This window comes from Mus caroli, chromosome 2, assembly GCF_900094665.2.
Source record: "Mus caroli chromosome 2, CAROLI_EIJ_v1.1, whole genome shotgun sequence".
Taxonomy (NCBI): Eukaryota; Metazoa; Chordata; class Mammalia; order Rodentia; family Muridae; genus Mus; species Mus caroli.
Genome location: NC_034571.1, coordinates 10,731,515 through 10,753,146, shown reverse-complemented (window position 1 = coordinate 10,753,146; position 21,632 = coordinate 10,731,515). Strand labels below are relative to the sequence as shown.

The following is a 21,632-nucleotide window of genomic DNA, read 5'->3' as shown; positions in this document are numbered from 1 at the left end:
AGAAACCCTGTCTCGAAAAACCAAAAAAAAAAAAAAAAAAAAAACCCTACTTTACATATCTTAACATAGTTAAAAGCCTCGGTTAGCATTACAGCTTCTAAAACCAGATGAGGAGGATCACTCCTGGTTCAAAGCAGAAGTATAACATTTATATTCATAATGTATATAAAGGTAATTCATATGACAACTACAATACAAGGCATGTTGAGGCGTGGATTAAATGAAATAGCAAATGATATAACACTGATTTGATTACAAATCAATAAAAAAAATTCCAATCAATTTAAAAAGTGAAACTAACAGAGTAAGCACTGGGGCTACATAGGAAAAAAGGAGAAATGAAATGAAATGTGAAATTATAAGAATCACATATGTACTACTCAGGACAATGGCTGACAGAGACCATAAATTTCAGCTTCTATTGTAACTGGTTTTTTTGTATTGAACTGTTTTTCCCACCAGACTATATGTTCCTTAAGGGAATGTGTCTATTATAAGCAATGAATAAAATGTATGTTGAGTGTAGTGCATGGCAAACAGTCAACTGTCACCAAAATACAGTTGTGATTTGTCACTTACTGCATTATCCATTATCAGATACCCAGCAAGTTTTTCTTTAGTTCCATATTTTCATTTAAACACAATTTTAAAATCTTTTAATTTTGACCCATTAGATCTTAGATTCTGATATGACTACTATACATGTCTGCAAGTTATAAATAAACTTGGTCAGAGACAGCCTTTATTATTTATATGATTTTTTTCATTACTTGTTAAACATAACACACAGGTAAGTTGATACTTTACATTCTTTGAAGAAACTCTACCAGCTGAGAGGCAAGTTCAGAAAGAAGTCAAAAGCACGGTGTTCCTAAGATCTGCGCTCTTCAGTTCGTATCATTGAGAGCCATTAGCTAACCAAGAGCCATTAGCTAACCAAGGTCAGCAGTGCTAGTCCTTTACCACTGCATCAAGTGCTAACACAACTGCAGCGTGAGTCAGTGGGAAGTATGACTTCCACAACAGGCTTACATAATCTTCTTCTGTCTTTGAATAAAAACATGTATTTAGAAAAATCTTTATATCTTCAAAAGCTGTTGCTAAGTGTGCTGCAATAAAATCTAGTCTGATGAAACTATAGCAAGGACCTCAGCAGCTAAGCTAAGGAGACGCTGCAGTTGGATGTATAGTATTTGTTCTTCATTAAACAATCTTTACAGCTACTAATGACAAGCTTTGCATAGATAATAAAACAGTCACAGCCTTTCATATTCTACTTTCTATGCAATTAGCTGAAAGAATAATAATTAAAGTAAGAATGGTTCTTGCATGTACCTATAGGAAAACCTTACTTCAGTCTAGATTTTCTACATTTGAAATAACTTGAGCAAGAGAATAATGTAATTTCTATACCAACCAACAATAAATGCTTTGTCATGGTCCATTTTATTTCCTGCCCCATGAAGTCTGATCTAAACACAAGCGTATCTAGTGAATGTTCTCAGAAAGCAGGCAAGAGCAGGTGGTATAAAGACACTGGACTGAATTGTCCTGTCTGTGGTGTCCCTCCTCCAGTGACTCTTAGAATCAGTTCCTTCACATGTAAAACGAAGGGCTGACATTGGGGAACCTCTGAAGTTGCTCCCATGACTATCTAAGATTCTAGACTAATGACAAAGGCTCCATGTCCAACACATCACTATGTTTCCTTCTCTTACAGGGGCAATTCCATCTGTGGTGTGAGAACTGTTTACACTTGCACTAGGCTATGCTCCAGAGCAGTGCTTCTCAACTTCTGTGCAAAACGGAAACATCTGGGGATCTTGTTAATGGAGACAATGAGTCCACAGGAGTGGAGTGGCACCTCAGAGGCTACAGTCCTGATAATCCCTCCAGTGATCCTGATGATAATGGTCAATGAATCACATTCTCAGTAACAAGTTCTAGAACAGGTGTAGAAAATGCAATTCTAAGGCTGCTCTGCATTTCCCTCCAATGCATCTACTCTTTGATAAACATTGTTTCTGGTACCAATTTATAGTACCTTAGATTGTTCTACACAAAATCAATCTTAGTTTTAAATTTTCAAAATTACTAATAAAATCTAGGTATTAATTATGAATTAATAAAGATGTATCACCATAGACTTAGTTTAAAATCCAATTTTTTAAAGCAAAAACCTAATAATCCACTGGCTTCCATGTGTCTTAGATAGCTTTCTAGGTGTTTACATCTCAAGAACACTCTGACTGGCCTGGGAAGAAAATCTAGACAAATGTATACAATTTAATATGACTGCTTAAAGTGGTCAACAGTTAGAAGGTATGCTCTTCACAGAAGAAGGGCTGGTTCCTTCATAGCCTCACATAACTAGAACATGTCCAATCCACTCAGCAGGCAATGAGAACATACTAAAGTACTATGCCCTTTAGTCAGCCTACATTGGTTAAATATCCTAAGGATGGTTACCCAGAATAGAAAACACTGCAAAAGATGCCCCTTGATTTTTCCTATATGACACAAATCAGAAATCCACTACAAAACAGACACGGTGGAGTGTGCAAGAAGAAAGCTACCCCTGCAGCAGTCAGTCTTTCACAGGGAAGGCAGAAGACTAAGGCTCTACTTAGCTCTTCTTAACAGACAGTTGCTCCCATGAAGCAACTTCTTCTTAACAGCTTCTTTTTCTACTGGCCACTCATATGTCTTCATTTTAAATAAAGGTATTCATAAATTTCTCAATAAAAAGACACACTAATTTTAAGCTATCATTCTTTGTAGATAAAGTTAATAGCATTAAAAGCATTTAACCAGACTGTGCATTATTACCTGAGCCAATGCAATTTTGTTATAGTCAAACTGAATAAAGAATTTAAACTATAACACATTAAAGCAGGGCTGGAGAGATGGATCAGCAGTTAAGAGCACTGACTGTTCTTCCAGAGGTCATGAGTTCAACTTCCAACAACCACATGGTGGCTCACAACCATCTGTTATGGGATCTGATACCCTCTTCTGGTGTGTCTGCAGACATCCACGGTGTACTGATGTACATAAAATAAAACCATTAAAGCAATTGCTTTCTGAAGGGAAGGTGGTGGGAAAGGCACACTAGTATTCTACTACAGCTTGTTTTGTGTGTGTGTGGGAGGGGGGTCACCTCTAAATAAAATGTTATCCGCAAACCACGCTATAGCACTAAAAGCTAACTATAAATTAAAAAAAAAAGAGAGAGAGAAAAATTTAAACAGACATAGCTACATTAGAAGAAAAATTAAACTGTAACATACATAACTTCACAAAATACCTGAGAGCCAATAGCTGGGAATGTTACACCTTGTTCCTTAAGGTTCTTGATCATTGCCGATATCAGACTAAGCTGTGGATCATTCTTAAATTCATCTGTCCATTCAACCATAAGAGCCTTTAATTTTTCACATACTTTAGGATGACCCTAAGGAACAAGAAAGAAAAAATGATAAAGCACCAGTTTTATGGTACAGTTAATTTTCTACTACAATAGACTATATATGTGGAAAAAAACAACCAAATTTCCATTGCTATTTGTATTCCATTGCCATTATATTTTTTAAAAGCTGCAAGGTGAATATAAACCACTAACAACTGCTAACATAAGCTGATATTCCTGAAACTTAGTGCTTCTTAGTTTAGAATCACAACCAGCCCAGTCTTGGCTTGGGGGCAGTTCCCAGTAAGAACTTCTTTGCCACAATATTAGGGGCAACCCCTTCTAAAGGTCTGGCCCGTCATAATAGTAATACAGTAGGATAGCCAGTCATGTAGTATCCCTGATTACATAAGATGAAGACTTAATAGGACGTTAAATTCTAGCAGTTTCCTATGAAGGATTCTACATTAGGGAAATGTCTTCATGGGTACAAAAATGGTACCAAAAAGAGGACCTAGAAGTACACTGGTATTTCTTTACATTAAATAATAGAGAGCTACTTGAAGCAATTCCATTAAAATCAGGAACAAGACAAGGCTGCCCATTCTCCCGATATCCATTCAATATAGTACCTGAAGATTTAGCTAGAGCAAGTAAGACAACAAAATGAGATTAAGGGGATACAAATTAGCAAAGAAAAAGTCAAGGTATCATTATTTGCAAATGATAGGATAATATACATACGTAAACAACCCCCAAAATTCTACCAGAGAACTTCTACAGCTGATAACTTCAGCAAAGTTGCTGGATATAAAATTAGCCTTCCTTTATGCAAATGATAAACAGGCTGAGGAAAAAAAAAATCAGGGAAATAACTCCCTTCACAATAGCCACAAATACTATAAAATATCTTGGGGTAACCAGGAATGTATCTTTTCTTATCAAATGAAAACACAGAAAAATCCTAAACCTATATTACTGTGTGGCCTGCAGAAGAACCCCCCATAAAGAAGTTCATGTGGATCTGTAGTCTTTTCAAGGAAACACAGTTCTTACAGTCTAGGAAACACACACACGTACACAAATGTTCTTTGGAATTTGAAATGGGAAGAACTTAGCAATAAAAAACACAAAGAAAGACGACTTCTTGACTTCTGGACATAATGTTCCTTACCTTATTTAATACATTGCTTACTTCACTAGCAAAGTCTCTTGAACATACTTCTAAGTGAAAAATTTTGCCACAGTTTGATACACATGCTCCCAGAAGCTGCAAGGATAGAGTGAGGAATTAAAAAGGTTCAAGGCTGAAAGCTAAACAAGTAGTGCTGCTTACTTAAAAGGAAGCTACTTACAGTTAAAGCTTGCATAGCAACATGGGGGTCTTTATGGTTCACTCTTCTCATAACGGAACGAAGACAATCTTTAGGTCTAAAAAATGAGAAATTTAACAATAATACATCTAGGTCCCTCCAATTAGTGTATAAAAGAGAAGATATTATACAAGGGGTTGATTATTAATGACATCTGCAAACAATATGCTAGGTCCTTTAAGCTTTCCAAAGGTAACACATTTTCTTGCTTAGCAGACATAGATGAAGCATTTCTAGTTAATTCTGCATTAAGAACTGTGGGTAAATGGAAGGAAGGCTAAGACATTTCAAGTCTGACAAAATAAATGAAGCAAGATTTATATTCCTACTATAAACTATTACACAATTAGAAAATACATATTGAATATGTATTGAGCAATGTTACCCCATATTTTGGGTAGTGACAGGTGCTTTTCCTCTGGTCCTGGCCCACACAGAGCCTGCTCAACTTGCTCCTCACAACTGCGAGCAAGCGAAAGGTGGTGATCAAAAACAGACAGGTCCAAGGAGATGCAACAGGAATTGGTGAAGTAATACAATCAGGCAAGGAGAATAATCACGGGGTGGGAAAGGATGCTCCAGCCTAAGTCTTGTTTACAGTAATGCAGGAGTGACCCTGGTCTTCCTAATGAGGAGTAAGTGGAGACAGGGGTGAGAAAGCCACCAAGAGAAGGAAGCACTGTGTCATGGAAAGGAACCTCAGGAGCTATGACATAAGAAACACATACGGCAGCTTTTTGTACCAGGGCTAAATGGCCAATTTTCTGCTCCAAGCTGCTGAAAATGACTGTGTCACAAACTCAGTGACCAACCCAAAGAGAATTTTAGGCTAACTACCAGATAACAGAAACAGAAAGCTTCACGCATCCAAACCAACATTTAGTTCTTGGAATTTTTATTATGGGCAGCAGTTCTGGTTATGGGCAGCAGTGAAGGAAACAGCTGGACTTCGTTTTCCGTTCCTGAGGTGCTAGAGACTGATCAGAGGACTTTCATGACAGAGAGAAGCACTCTATCACTGAGATAATTCCCAGTCTACATTTGTATTTATTTTCTATTCTATATTTCTCGCTTCATTTTTCTCTCAATCCATTATTTTTAAACTACTATAAATGAAAAAAAAAAAAAATAAGCGGATGTGCACGTAGGTCAACGACAGAGTGCCCCGCATGGCCTGAATTTGATCCCATCCTTGCAAATTAATTAATTAATATTGAGGTGTTTGTGCACATTTGGCTAGACAGTAATGAATAATAATTCACAAAAAGGAAACAAGTCAGATAAGCCACAAGTTTGTGTCAACTTCCTGCCTCCAGATGCTTTCCATACTTTAGTGCACACTAAATTCCAGAATTTGAGAGATGGTCCAGGCCAAAGTGCACCTGCCACATGTGCACAATGACCCAGCCAGCATAGCAAATGTGCCGAAGTCTAAGGACCTGTCTTGAAAACAAGGTAGAAAGTGACTAGAAAAGATACCTGACACCAACTTCTGGCCTCCACATGCACGCCCACACGTATACATCATATACATGTGAACACACATGTACAAAACACACACAAATTATAAAAAGTTAGACAACTAATTTAAATAAACTAGATTTCTCAATCTGCTACAATGTGAGATGCTTCACTTTCCCCTACTCTGACAGACTGAAACCTATGAAATTATGAACTTATGAAATTAGAAGTGGGACTGTTGATAATGAGTTTTTCTGATATGATTTAGAACTCATTACAGATCTGTGGGGGAAACTTGAAAAAGCTTGAAGATATATAAGTTAAGAGTTCTGCAATGCTGTAAGCAGAGCTCAATGGGAAGCTCAGATGTGTGCTTAGAATGCTAACAGAATATAGACAGTATAGGCTCTTCTCAAGATGCTTCAAACAAGAACTAAGGACTCCACAGGCTATGGAGTCAGAGGTCATTTGTGTTACATTCTGGCAAAGAACTTGCTATATTTAGTCTTATCCTGAGGCTTTATGGAAGGTTGAACTTCAAAGGTGTGGAGTAATCTGCTTGAGGATATTTCAAGCCAGGCCACCATTTATTTAGGCTGTAGCATGATTAGTGATGCTTTTAGCCAAATTTACATAGAGTCACAATGGAAAACACAACAGAAAGGCCTGGAAAGTTTGCAGTTTGCTCAGAAAGAAATTGTGGGCAAAGTTGAGGCCAGAAAACTGTGGTTACTGGAGAGATCGATTAAAAAATTAGACCCATACTCTACATCAGAACAGTAGGAAAAATGCTTAAAAGACTCCGAAGGAGTCACACCATACCCTGCATTTGACTCTATTTTAAGAAAAGAGTTCTAGGGCATCCTGCTCACTGAAGGCAGCCCAGGAAACCTCACCATACATAAAAACACTCTATGCCTATGGTCCAAGGGGATCCAATCATGCCTCAAGCTGGCAAAATTCCTTAGCATTGTTCACATTGGTGATGGTTTTGCAAAGAAACTAAATCTGAGAATTATATGGTCATGAAGGCTTCCCTCCAGATTTGAAAGTAATGCTTGGGAAGCCAGGGAAAGGGTCAAGATCCCTGAAGACTGTAATTTGTGCACCTGTGACAATGGGACCTGAATAACAGCAATGCAGATCCTAGGAAGTCAGTGATGCCAAGAATGTGGGATGAATGTCAAGGTGAGCTACAAGCAGTAAGTGGAGTCAACCCAAGAAAGAGGCCATGGAGGCAGTAAAGCAAAGGCCATGAGGTAAGGCTTACCATGAATGGGAGAAAATATTTCCTAGGTATACATCTGACACACGGTTAATAAACAGAATATATAAGAAATTTTTTAAAAAACCTAAACATTAAGAAAAGCTGATTAAAAATGGGGTATGGAACTAAATAAAGAGTTCTCAAGAGAAAAAACACATATGACTACTAAACACTTAATAGTTTTAAAAATAGTCTTAGCAATGAAGGAAATGTAGATTTCAACTACCTTAAAATTCCATTTCACCCTAGTCAGAACGGCCACCAAGAATAATGGCAACAAATGTTTATGCAGCATAGAACATCCTCTCACACTATTGGTAAAAATCTAAAATAGTGCAGCCACTTCAAAAAACAACTGGAGGGTCCTCATTAAATAAGAAATAACATTTCCATGATTCATCTATATCACTCCTAGGCATATAACCAAAGAAATCTATGCCCTATTACAGAGAAACTTATACATACACATTCACCACTACCCTCTCTCTTGTCAAGCAAGGCATTGGAGTTAGCCTAGACACCCATCAATTAGTGAATAGGAAAGTGCAGTACATACACACAATGAGTTCTATTCAGCTGTAAAGAAAAAGTAAATTTTGATTTTTCCAGGAATATGGATGAAACTGGCATTTGTAGGAGGAGGGTACTGAATAAGGTAATCCATGCCCAGAAAGGCAGATGTCACATGTTCTTTTTCCTAAAGGATCCTAGCTTCAATTACATGGGTTTTGTGTTTATTTTAAGAGTACTTATGGAAGCCATGAAACTAGAAAGAGGTCAGGGTTGGTGGACAGAAAGGACCTTAGGGAGAAGGATTGTAAAACACAGGTAAAAATGAAAGATCAGAGGGGAATTAATTGAGACAGAAAAAGCTAAAGACAGAGGGAGAGGATGGAGAAAACAGGGACCGGAACAAATAAAAACATCCAGGGGTATGAAAAGGCCCATATAAAAACTACAATCTTCTAACCCAATTAAAAAATAATTGCTGGAAGGGGGATACCTTGCATAGCAAGATTCTGAACAGAACTCCTAGTGCTAGTGTGGGAACTCTCCATCAGAGCAGCTGGTCAGTGAGGACCCAGAGGCACAAAGCAATATAATCTCCTGTCTTCCACCTGGTTGCCCACCAGAGCAGGACTTACTGTTTAAGACATTATACATCTTGGTTGCAATATACAGAGCAGTGAAGCTGGGCTGGAAACCTTGCCTGCTTGCTAGCTTTCAAGCTGTAGGAGGGCACTATCCAGGCTTCTGGGTAAAGAAGAAAACTATCAACAATCTTACTCAGCAGTTAACTCCATATACTACAACACTAAGTTGTCAAGCAAAATGTGCTCACATGTCCAAGAGCAGCACAAGTGTTATGTGGGGTGGACTGGATCTGAGGCCCACTCCACAGAAGAGAAAACTAATGAGGGAAATTACCACTGATGTTAATTTAAGCTGAATAGACATAATGTTAAAATGCCTTCTAAATATCTGAATTATATCCTTCAACAAAGGTTACTCTCAACCCTAATGAGAGAAGCCTATCTTTCCAGTAAACAGCAGTGAATGCAGAGACTCAAGACGCTGAGGGTAAATAACAGAGGAGGGCTCAGCCCTTAACAAATCATTTCTCATCTTTTAGACACAAATAAAATCACGAACTCATAGCAGACACAGTTACTTGCATTGGGCTGCATGAAAAAGCCTTCTCAATACTCCACTGTGAATGGAGGCTAGAATCACGGGACTATGCCCCTTACTTCTCAACCGTAAGCTATTGGTCAGACTCTAGGAAAGTCAGTGTCTTCAGTTGGGTACCCAACTGAAGCCATCAGGCTCTATGGACAGTTCGGATCTCACGTCCATAGAGACAATCCTATTCAAACCCTGTTCAAACAAAATAAGATAACAAAGTGGTATGTGGGGATGTGGAGGCAAGAACCATCAGAATACATTATATACATGCATGAAATTATCCAAGAAAAATTTTAATGAGTAAAAAATGGGGCAAAGACTTGCCTTTAAAGTAATAAAGCTAACTGTAAAATGTATATAGGGACAGAAGAGAAGAGCACAAACAGGTAGGAAAAATAGGGAGGGTTTATAGGATACAAGTGGTATGAAGGGGGACGTGAGAAGGAAGGTTTTAATTGGGAAGAGGGGAGGAGGATCAATACAAGAGAGGGAGGATGGAGGCATAAATTTGAAAATACCTTAAGGAAACATCTTATATTTATTTGAGTGTGAGAGTGAGTGAGTGAGTGAGTGTGTGTGTGGGGGGGGGAGGTGTGTGTGTCGTAAATGAAGTTATGCCACTTGAGCAACAATGGCAACAACTCTAAGAACCATGGACCACCTAAGAAAACCCCACCACCCAGCATGAGAAACCTCCTTTTGAGTTGTTGATCAGAGAGTCCAAGAGACTCCTAAAACAAGAGAGGATGCTGTAGTTGCTCTTGGTAGATTCCCAGAGGTTGAAGATACGTCCCTATTATTGCTGATGATACTTTGGACACAGGACCTAGACAATTCAATCTGGATCTTGCCTAAAAACCTCCTTGAGGAATAGCTTTCATAGTACTAGAAGGTTCTATGTAAACCACCACGGCAGGGAAGCAATCAATAGGCCTACCCAACTGTGATGTCTATGAACCATGATCCTAAAGGTGCAAGAGTAGCACTCAGAAATGGAAACCAAAAAGCTGTCTACTTGGATTTAAGACCCACTCAATTGGATAACCATGCTTATTACTGGGAAACTAAACAACTACCTATGGTAATTAGATGATTCATCTTAGAGAACCCACTACCACTACTTTACTGGACCAGCATAACTCCTAACTGATTGCAAACCCTTATCTTACGCATATAGCTAAGTATAGCTCTCCTTCCTCATCAAAGCTTCCCTTTGCAACAAAGACAACATCAAAGAAAACTGTAACTGGTCAAAATGCAGAGACGAGCTGGTCCTAAGTTGCCTAGCCCTGACCAATGGGTACAATTTATCAACTCCAGGCTCAGGGAACATTGAGGAAGAGAAGGAGAAAAGATTGTTTGAAAAAGAAATCAGAGGACCAGGAAGTCTGCTGTGAGGCTATGTCTCTTAGAAAAGGCAGTTCCTTATACCTATATCTTAACAATATGGTTGCCTAAACAAAACCCAAACAATGAAAACACCAAAAGACATGCTATCATGGAAGGAGGAAACTTCGCATGACCCAACTCCTAGTTTAAAAATACTACAGGCAACTTAGGAATTCTGGGGTGAGGAGGGACAGAATTAGCTTTTTCCAGGGAAGAGCTCCTCAACTGGTTATCCAATAACAAGTGCTCAGCCCTGAAATCATATGCATACAAGCAACACTAAATAGAGTAAGCAGGGTGTGTGTGTGTGTGTGTGTGTGTGTGTGTGTAAAAACAATAAAGAAAAAGAGACTGACTTTGGTCTGTTTGGAAAGAAAAAAGGCAGGAATATGACAGTGATTAAAAGAAGAAATGGGAAGGTTGAAAATGATGTAATTGTATTTTAATTCAATTTAAAAATTTAAGAAAAGAAAGCAATGAGGAAGATCAGTCTTACCAAATATTAAAACACATTATAAAGCTTTATTAATTAAATCCATAAGTAATAAACAGGTTGGATAGTATCAATGAGATTAAAGACAAAATTCAAAAATATCCAAATCCAGATCAGAATGTACTATAGAGCGGTAGTATTTCAAATTAGAAGGAAGTAAAATAGAAATATTCAGTATATGGTACTGCTGTGCTATATAACAGGTAAATGACGACTATCAGCACCATTGATGCTGACAAGAAAAAAAGTTGGAGTAAGTCCTCAGGGTGCTTAATAAATACCAAACCAGACCAAAGACTTCAATGTATAAGATGAAACAATATAGTGAAACAATCAATATTGTGTGGTGACTTCTTACAAAGCTAAATACAGTCCTATTATATAAGAACACACTCAAATTCCTAGGCATTTACTCAATAAATTAATAAAGGTTCCAAGAAGTTACATTTTTGACAAAACATCAGGTAAAATGACTATAATTATCTTATGTTTCAGAAATGTTAAGATTGACTTACTAGCTAAATATATCATTAGCCAACTAAAGAATGACATGTTTTCCAGCTTCCTCAAAGACAAAAGCGGAACAACTGATTAACAAAACAGCAGCAATTAGTCCTTATCAATTATAAAATTTCAATTAATGTGGATGATCAGTTCTGTGTTAGCCAGTTTTATGTCAACTTGATACAAGCTAGGATCATTTAGGAAGAGGGAACCTCATTTGAAAATGTGTCCACCAAATTGGTCTGTGGGCAAGCCTGTGGTACATTTTCTTAATTGAAGATTGTGCCGGTTTGAATAGGATTGGCCCCTATAGACTCATGTGTTTGAATGCTTGGTGCTATTAGGTGTGGCCTTGATGGAGTAGATGTAGCTTTCCTGAACGGAGTGTGTCATTAGAGGCTGGGCTTTTGAGTTTCCTTCCGGCTGCCTGTGTAGAACTCTCAGCTCCTTCTCCTCACCATGTCATTCTGCGTGCAGCCATGTTTCCCTCCATGACAATAATGTACTAAACTGTAAAGCAACCCCAATGAAATTCCCTTGGGCTGGAGAGATGGCTCAAGGGCTAATCCCCATCTGCTCTTCTAGAGGTCCTGAGCTCACTTCCCAGTAACTCACAACTACCTGTAATGGGAACTGATGCCCTCTTATGGCATGCAAGTATACATGCAGATAGAGCACTTATATACATGGAAGGAAGGAAGGAAGGAAGGAAGGAAGGAAAAAGGGAGAGAGGGAGAGCGCAGGGGGTAGACTAGGGAGCTGGGTGTGGTGGTGCACACTTAATCTCATCAAAATAGGAACCCTAACTAAGACAATGGTTAATGTGGAAGGGCCCAACTTACTGTTGGAAGGGCCTTCCCTGGGCAGTTGGCTCCTGATACTGTAAGAAAGCAGGCTGAGTAAGCCATAGAAAACAAGCCAGTAAGCAGCACTCCTCCATGGCATCTGCCTTAGTTCTGACTCGAATGTGATGTGGAAGTATTAAAAAAAAAAACATGTCCCTCCCAGAGATATTTTACTTCACCGTGTTTCATTGAAGAAATAGAAACCCAATTAAGACATATACCTACTGTCACATGGATTAAATGAGCAACTAATAAAGCTAACACACAAAAGAATCTACTCTGAAACTTGATTTCTAAACAAACAAAGGCTGTTCAGCTCATCATATGACCTAGTTAGCATTCTTCAATAATGACTCATACACTGGAGCTGGAGCCAAAAAAATCATGTGAGTAACGAGAATTCTGAAGTATTTTTCAAAACATTAAGTTTTAAGTTTAATATAATCAAATAGTTTGATTTATCTTTATAAAAAAAATCACATAACCTACCTAAGCAAATAGGTGGAAGTAAATAAATAGTGTTCAAGATTGATACAGTTATTTAAAGTTTTTAATTTCTATTCATTAGTATATAAACTTTGTCAAATGTTATGTTTATAGTTAAAATTGATATTAAATTTGAAAATGTTTCTAATTAGTCCAATACTAATAGACATCTTAAAAAACACACTTCTAAGAGTGACTGGCTACATTAGGGACTAAGCACAGAGTACACTTGCAGAACAGTGTACACTATGCTACAGTATATGCATGAAGAACAGACATTCCTATCTGTGTAAAGACACAATGAAAAAAATGTAGAGGAAATTGCATTTTACCTACATGAGGTGGGCATAAGAGACAGGGACAGGAGCAAAGATTTTTCAATTTTCCTTTTGTAGGCAGGTATTCTGGTATATACCTAACAATCCCAGCACTTGAGGCAGGCTGAGGGAGGAAGATGAAGAGTAGAAGGCCATTCTGTATCCCAGTTTATTATTTTCCTAAAAAGAAACTTAATGGAATAGAGAGGCAGCTCAGCAGGTAAGAGTCCCTGCTATGCAAGACACTGTGGCAACAGAATAAGACATGACCACAATGGAGCAGGACATGGGACATCCTCCTCGGGCTTCTGCATGTGAGCAGGTATACACTGCACATGAGAAACACATACTCAAGGAAAACTTTCACTGAAAAAAGAAGCTTAATAATTTTCTATTACAGACTTGATCTGGTATTCTATAAACTGTTCATATAATGTTAATCCTTTGGGTATGTATCTGGCTCACACAAAAACTCTAAAACGGTTTAACATACATAAATTTCTTTATAACAATTCAATGATAAAATATTATATTTATTTATATATTTTTAAATGGGAAAACTATCCCATAAAAGCAAAATTGGCTTAGGGCTAGGGAAGTGGATCTTATGCTTACCAATTTCTGTAATTAGAATATTACAGTACTGTAACAAAGCAGAAACACATGTATACACATAAACACAAAACACACACATACATTCACAAATTCACTCATTTATCACTGTGCAACCCAGGCAGACCCAGAACTCTCTATGTAATGTAGTCTGGCTTTGAATGCCATCATTCTTTCTGCTTCTGCCTTCTGAATACTGGGATTACTCATAGGAGCCACCAACTCTGGCTCCCAAAACAGTCTTACTCCAGCCAGGGAGAGAAACGCACACATGGTTTTTAAACCTCAATAACACTGGAACAGTATCTCTAGTAATATTTAGATTTCAAAACCATTAACAAGGGCTCTAACAAGATGTCTCATGTATATAAGCAAATAAATACTTCGAAAATAATGGTTTACAATGGTTTCAACTTGTGGGGTTGAACCTATTTGGGGGTTGTCTATCAGATATTTACAATTCATAACAGCAGCAAAATTACAGTTATGAAATAGAAATGAAAGTAATTTTTGAGTTGGGGGCCACCACAACGTAACAACCATACTAAGGGTCGCAGCACTAGGAAGGTTGAGAACAACTAGTTTAGAAGAACTAGAGACCAATACCTCTTCAGGGAGGAAAAAAGAATGAAAGGAAAGAAGGGAAAGAAAACTAGAAAATACAAATGAACAAGATCAAGTGAATAAGAGAGCCACCCCTCACCAAGATACAATGATATCCTAAGTAAATTCCTAGATTTAGTATAACCAATTCAAATTTCCAAATAGCAACTCAAATGTTAACGATACCCTTTGAAAAAGCATGTGGATTGTTTTTCTTTCTAAATGAGCATGTACCTAAACCAACTGGTACTGAATAAAACACAATACAGACAAAAGCACTCTGCTAACTAAAATGAGTAAATTTCAAATATATAAGAAAAACTGTCTAATGAATGTGGCTGGTACAATATTAACATACTGAAAAAAAACCAAAAAGCAAAAAAGTAACTTCCACATAATTACACACCACACAAAATTTCAAGTTGACTTTTAACTAGAAAAATAGGGAATTTTCTAATAGTGAAAGGCAATGTATGCTTGTGATTTTAGGCATTTGACCAAATTATTATAAAAGGTTCCTATAGGAAAACAAAAACAACAAGGAACCCATCAAAGTCAAGAAGAAGAAGAAAAAAAAAAAGGACAGACTTTCTAACCGTGATACTAGATAATGGCATACTTTTAAATACACCAAATCAATCTTGGTTGGTACTCAGTCCTCAGTGACACAAAATATGAATTTAATCAAAAATGTACAATTAACCAAGAACCAAGTACTGTTAAAAACATTACAAATTAACTAACAAATCCCAATGTCCTAACAACTGAAAAGGAGGGGGTTTTATTCCTTTGTGGAAGACTAGAAAAGTACAGAAATCCCAGTAAGCTCAATGTGTCAAAGCACCCACAAAGCCAGAATCTGACTAGCATCCCTCAGGAGTCCACGCTTCCAAGCACTAAGCTGTGTTTCTTTCCTCTACACAGTTTAAAACAACATCAACAACAACAACAACCATTTAGTCTACAACAAACTAACTAAGATGGGCGGTGATGGCACGTGCCTTTAATCCCAGCACTTGGGAGGCAGAAGCAGGTGGATCTCTGTGAGTTCAAGGTCACCCTGGTCTATACTGAGATCCAGGACTGCTAGGGCTATGCAGAGAAACTGTCTCAAAAAAACAACACAAAACAAATGTTCTACGTAGATTCGCTACACAAATTACTAAAATACACAAATAAGAACGGATTTTTGGTCGTTTTTTTTTTCCTCCTTGTATTGTGCTGGGGTTAAAAGCAGGGACTCCTATAGGTCAAGCCCACAGTCTACCACTAAGCTAAATCCTCAGCCATAGGATATTTTTGACAGTAATTTGAGGACCCAAAGAACCATTATAATATTGTCAATGAAGAGGATTTAAAGAAAAAAAAGCTTTGAGAAAACTGATGGGTAAACTGAGTCTGGCAAGAAATGTCAATGGGGTGGGAAATGAGAGAATAAAATGTTCTACATTTAAGGAATAAAGAAACCAATCAATAGGTTTTAACCCTGTGTCTTAGTCAGGGTTTCTATTCCTGCACAAACATCATGACCAAGAAGCAAGGTGGGGAGGAAAGGGTTTATTCGGCTTACACTTCCATACTGCTGTTCATCACCAAAGGAAGTCAGGACTGGAACTCAAGCAGGTCAGAAAGCAGGAGCTGATGCTGAGGCCATGGAGGGATGTTCTTTACTGGCTTGCCTCCCCTGGCTTGCTCAGCCTACTCTCTTATAGAACCCAAGACTACCAGCCCAGGGATGGTCCCACCCACAAGGGGCCTTTCCCCCTTGATCACTAATTGAGAAAATGCCTTACAGTTGGATCTCATGGAGGCATTTCCTCAACTGAAGCTCCTTTCAATGTGATAACCTCAGCTGTGTCAAGTTGACACAAAAATAGCCAGTACACCCTGTTAAAACCAACAACATTCACTGGAACCCCAGCAATTAACTGCACTGAAATCAACATCATGTAGGAAAGAAATAAACATAAGTCAAGAGTGAGGTGAACATTTTGTATGGCAAATGACTTAGACACAAAAAGAGACAGATTTAGACAAAAAGAGAAAACAGGTTAATTTACCACTGCAGACAACACACGCGTTCTACTTGCATTTCTACTGCAAGCAGAAATACCCACCCACCCTGAAGCACCTTGAAGGGAAAAGGTTTATTTGGTTTACAAGTCCAGGTCACAGTCCGTTATCAGAAAGAGGGACATCAAAGGTAAACAGAGAATGCATGCACAGTGGGTTGTCTGCTAGCTGTTCAGCTCAATTTCTCCTTAAAATGGCTCAGGACCACCCCACCCTCCATCCTCACCCTGAGTAGCCTGACTCTTCCCATGTTAAGACAGTCTCCATAGAATGCCCACAGGCAAACCAATGTAAACAATCCTCATTGAACATCTCTTTTCAGGTGAGTCTACAATGTGTCAAGGTAACAATTAAAACTAAACATTCATCACAATGAGGAATGTCCCAAATAAAGTGGGTCAAATGAAAAGTGAGAGGAATGTCTAACTGATACACAGTAGTTACTCAAATTTCAGTTAAATTAATGAGCTAGACCAGAGAACACAGTCTTAATACAAAGTTAAAAAATCAAAGTGGTAGTGAGCCCAGGAGATGTTTCCATGGGTAAAAGTATTGCCATACAAGCCTGAGGAACTGAGTTCAATCCCTGGAGCATGTAAAGGTGCATGGAGAGAACTGACTACTCAAAGTTGTCTTCTGAAGTCCATGTGTGAGTTGTGGCACGCATGTACCCATGTACACATGTGTACACACCCACAGACACACTCGACTAAAATTAAATTTTAATTTTAAAAAAATTTAAGTGATTCAACAGAGGACATATTTCAGAGAATCTTGTGGAACCAAATAAAAGCAGCAAACCAGAGGCTAAAAGCTCTGGAGTAAAGGCCCTGGCCCTGGCCATAAACTTCCTGTCTAGCCAGGCTTATGGATTATGGAAATCTTGTTACATGGACATTCTGAAAGAGACTGTGAAGACTTCATGGCAGAAATGAGTAATGCTAGGGATTACCACTGGAAGAATGAAGGACAAACCTGACAGTGCTTCTGAACGATTCCTAAATAAGACATTTGTGTGTCAAACCATGCAAATGAGGCTGCTCTTAGCTGAATGTTCTTAGACCAGAAGCTGAAGAAATCATTAATATCCACGTCAGTTAGTCCACTCTGAACTGTTTGGAAAGCCTGGGAGTCTATTTTGCTATCTTTTTATCATTATTAATTATTTGAAAGATGTGAAAAAATTCAAACAAAGCGATGAAAGTTGGTAACTTAGTTAATTAGTGACTCTGATGTGAGTGGAAAAAAAATGGATTTCAAAAAGAAAACAATGCAACAAGAGAGTAATCAAGCTCCCACTTTCTAACAGTCCTGTCACCCTCAAGGCCACGTGGTCATAGTAGTTGTTTTTCTCAGGACTGAGACAGATTTGGACTAGAAGCAGCCTAAGGACTTATTCTGGCTACAGTTCAAGAAGGGATACTGTTCTTATGGTGTGGAAAACAGTGATAGGAACTCCAGGCAGCTGATTACACTGTATCAGGAACTCAGGAAGCAGAGGGGACAGGACAGGGCCAGAGATAATCCCTCAAGGGACATTCCCAGTGATCCATTCCTCCAATAGGTTCTACAGCAGCCCCAAACAGCACCACCAATTGGCACCTAAGAGGGTTATTTCACATTCAAACCACACAAGAGGGTAATCTAAACAGGACAATTCTTCAAATCTTTCTAGTAAAAATATTCTCTTTTTAAACTAAACTAATTTACAACTGTAACATACTTTACTTTGCTAATTTTTCTTAATTATAAGGAGGATGAACAAAACTCTTGAATCTCTGAACACTCACCCTGTGCGAGATTGGCCAACCTTATCACAAATATCCAAGATGAGGCCCCAGTCCTCAGCAGTATTCAACTCACTAGTTGCTTTCTCTGTAGATTAGAAAAGAATACTGTTATAAAATGTTATCACATTCAAATCACCAAGCTGTAACATAATTAAATCTCAACATCAAACCCAAATAGTTGCCAGCACTATTTTTAATCAAATTTTGATGTCAATCTTTCAAAGGGACAGGTTAAGTTTATCCTAAATCTTCCCTATTCACACTTCAGTTGCTCTTTACTTCACTTGAAAGCCACTGATCTTTCTTCATTCAAACCTCCTATCTGCAAATAGACTACATAAAGAAATATTTTTATTTTCAGAAAATTCCTAGTCTTACTTGGCAATGAAAGGAACATGGACTAAGCACTGATACATACATGTATACCCATTCACATGCACAGTAAAAATCAGTCAAAAACTTGATATATTATTAAAGATATTAACAGAGACTGGCAGATTGAATTTAAAAAACAAGGGCAAGATAAACATAGCAAGCTTTCTTAGCAGCAAAAGTTTTCTAGCAATATAGACATACAGGGTGACCTATTTAGAATACATAAGAAAGGAATAACAAAGCCTTAAGAACAAGGCTGTTTTATACTATTACATTACAAGAAACTTCGCTCCAGAAATGAAAAAGAACGAAGAGAACTGAAAAGGAATGGATGGCAGCTACAGTGACACACACCTCTAATCTGAACATTTAGGAGGCAGATTAGGTGGATCTCAGCAATCAAGGCCAATCTGGTCTACACAGGAAAATTCCTGGCCAGGCAGAGCTACATAGGTGAGATCATCTCTCAAAAGAAAAAATAAACTGTAAAGAGGAATGAGTAGTTGCTATCTCTCTACTAATAAGAGAAAGAGAAGTTTGCTCTCTGAAGATCAAACAAAGCTTTTCTGGACTAGTAGTCACCAGAATAATAGAGATGGACACAAAAAATAAAGGAAGTATTAAAGATGCTATCCCTTCATCCCACCAAACAAAAAGCTGGGTGAACTGAAAATGTAGCTCTTTCTAGATTGATCCTTTAGAAAAGGGAACTTACCACCAATTGCTGATCCCAAAACTATAAAGACAGCAAAAGAAAGAATGTAGCACATTCATCTATCTCCATAAGAACCAACAACAAACTGAAGGACACACCAAGGAAATCTCAGTGAGGACAAGTACCCAAGTCAGGGTACTTAAACTTCAGGGGTAAAATCATGGGAGGCCCACATCTCTGTAATCTCTAACTGTAAGAATTACACACGGTGAGTATATTTAAACACATGCACGAACACACTCACAGAGAAATAAAACCATTTTGAAAGAGTTCAGAAACTTCAGTTCTAAATACAACCTGTCCAAGATTGACATTTTACTAATTACTAAACTCCCTTGAGGTGGGAAAATTCCTTAGCTTGAAGCCAGCCGGGTCTAGAGATCCAGGACTGCCAAGGCTACAAAGAGAAACAACAGATCCACATGATGGGATCTGATACCCTCTTCTGGTGTGTCTGAAGACATCCACAGTGTTCTCATATACATTAAATAAATAAATAAATAAATAAATAAATAAAATGTGAAGGGTTAAGGAAGAGACTTCATAGTGAACTGACCACCAGAAAAATTTACTAAAATAAAGTTCAAAGTCAAGATCTTACCAGCATTTTTAGGGTGTGTTTGATTTTTTTTTTTTTTTAAAGTATTAACCAGGGGCAGTCAGCCAAGGATTATCAGCTGAGAGAGTGTTCTAACATGAGAGTAAGGAAAACACAAGTGGGAGGAAGAAAAGAGAGGAGAAATAGGTTAAACAGAAGTTATGTTCAAAGGCCAAATCTACATCGATGCACTGAGTAACTAGCCCTGACTAGATCCTGTGGTAAAGTTATGTAATACCATCCTGATCTTCACCAACAGATTTAATTCTTTAGCCTCACACACATCAGCCAATAATACTAAGATTCTTATTTTTAGTACTTGGTCTTAATTAGGTTAACAATAAAACTCCTGGCTTCCTTCTCTTCCTCAGTGCTGAGCTAATTCAAGAACATTCCCTGTTCCACAGGTAAAGGAGGTGTTGACAAATTTAACAGCAGAAAATTGTTCATAGTCTTAGGCATGTTTGCTAAGGATTATGCCATAGATTCTGGTTGGTGGGTTTCTTTTCTTTTATTCTCTCTCTCCCTCCCTCCCTCTCACCCATCCACCCTCCTTCCTTTTGTCAACTTAACACAAACCTAGACATACCTGGGTGTACTGGCTAATTTTGTGTCAACTTGACACAGCTGGAGTTATCACAGAGAAAGGAGTTTCAGTATCTAAAGGCCTGTAGGAACAGTCCTCAGCTGCTTTGAATCCCAAAAATATCTGAGTCAGCCTATACAGGTATCTCAGTCTAACATTTACTTCATCTTTGGAAAGCAGTTGTTACTTTAATAGTACATTTTAATAATTAATTTATCTTGGAATAGTACCCAAGCAGGCTCTTAAAAAAAAAAAAAGCCTATGTGAATACATCTAAATTAATCAAAATGGCACCTATTTAAAAGGTTCATGCTTACTAGAACTAATAGACCTACTTTAGATCAACTATATATTGTTTGTTATGACTTTATATTTCCTAAAATGACATTTCCATGAATGTATGGCATCTTAGGTTCCCGGATCCTTCCGGGACTAGTCTCACAGGTGAGTGTGTGGACTACAGAAGCTAACAGCTTCTGGGACAGGCAGAAGCCACACAGCTTCGGAGGCAGACCCTGTTTCGGCTTGAGACATCCGGGCACCTTCCCTGCCAGAGGAGAGGGGTCGACCCTGCCGGAGAGGGCTTTGCCGGAGCACCTGCGGGAGCCAACTTGGTTCTGGATCCCTCCGAGACTAGACTGCCCAGGTGAGAGTGTGGACTACAGAAGCTAACAGTTTCTGGAACAGGCCCTGTTTCGGGCCTTCATCTTCTGCCAGGAGGCAGGTCCAAACTCCAGATATCTGTGCTACTTCCCTGCAAGAGGAGAGCTTGCCTGCAGAGAGTGCTCTGACCACTGAAACTAAGGAGAGAGCAAGTCTCTCAGGTCTGCTGATAGAGGCTAACAGAATCACGAGTGGAACAAGCTCTAACTAGAGACAACTATAACAACTAACTCCAGAGATTGCCAGATGACGAAAGACAAACATAAGAATCTTACTAACAGAAACCAAGACCACTCACAATCATAAGAACCCAGCACTCCCACCTCAGCCAGTCCTGGGCACCCCAACACACCCGAAAAGCTAGACCCGGATTTAAAAGCATATCTC

At 38.3% G+C, this 21,632-nt stretch overlaps 1 protein-coding gene across 1 annotated transcript in view; it reads right to left on the bottom strand.

Moving 5' to 3' along the window:
- Positions 1-21,632, bottom strand: part of Stam (signal transducing adaptor molecule) — a 57,743-nt gene that overhangs the window by 20,724 nt on the left and 15,387 nt on the right. Inside the window, exons 2-5 of the mRNA XM_021185179.2 lie at positions 18,309-18,393; positions 4,765-4,840; positions 4,584-4,679; positions 3,308-3,454 (exon numbers count right to left, since the gene is read on the bottom strand). Of these exons, the coding sequence (XP_021040838.1) occupies positions 3,308-3,454; positions 4,584-4,679; positions 4,765-4,840; positions 18,309-18,393 (404 nt within the window). The remainder of the gene's footprint in view (positions 1-3,307; positions 3,455-4,583; positions 4,680-4,764; positions 4,841-18,308; positions 18,394-21,632) is intronic.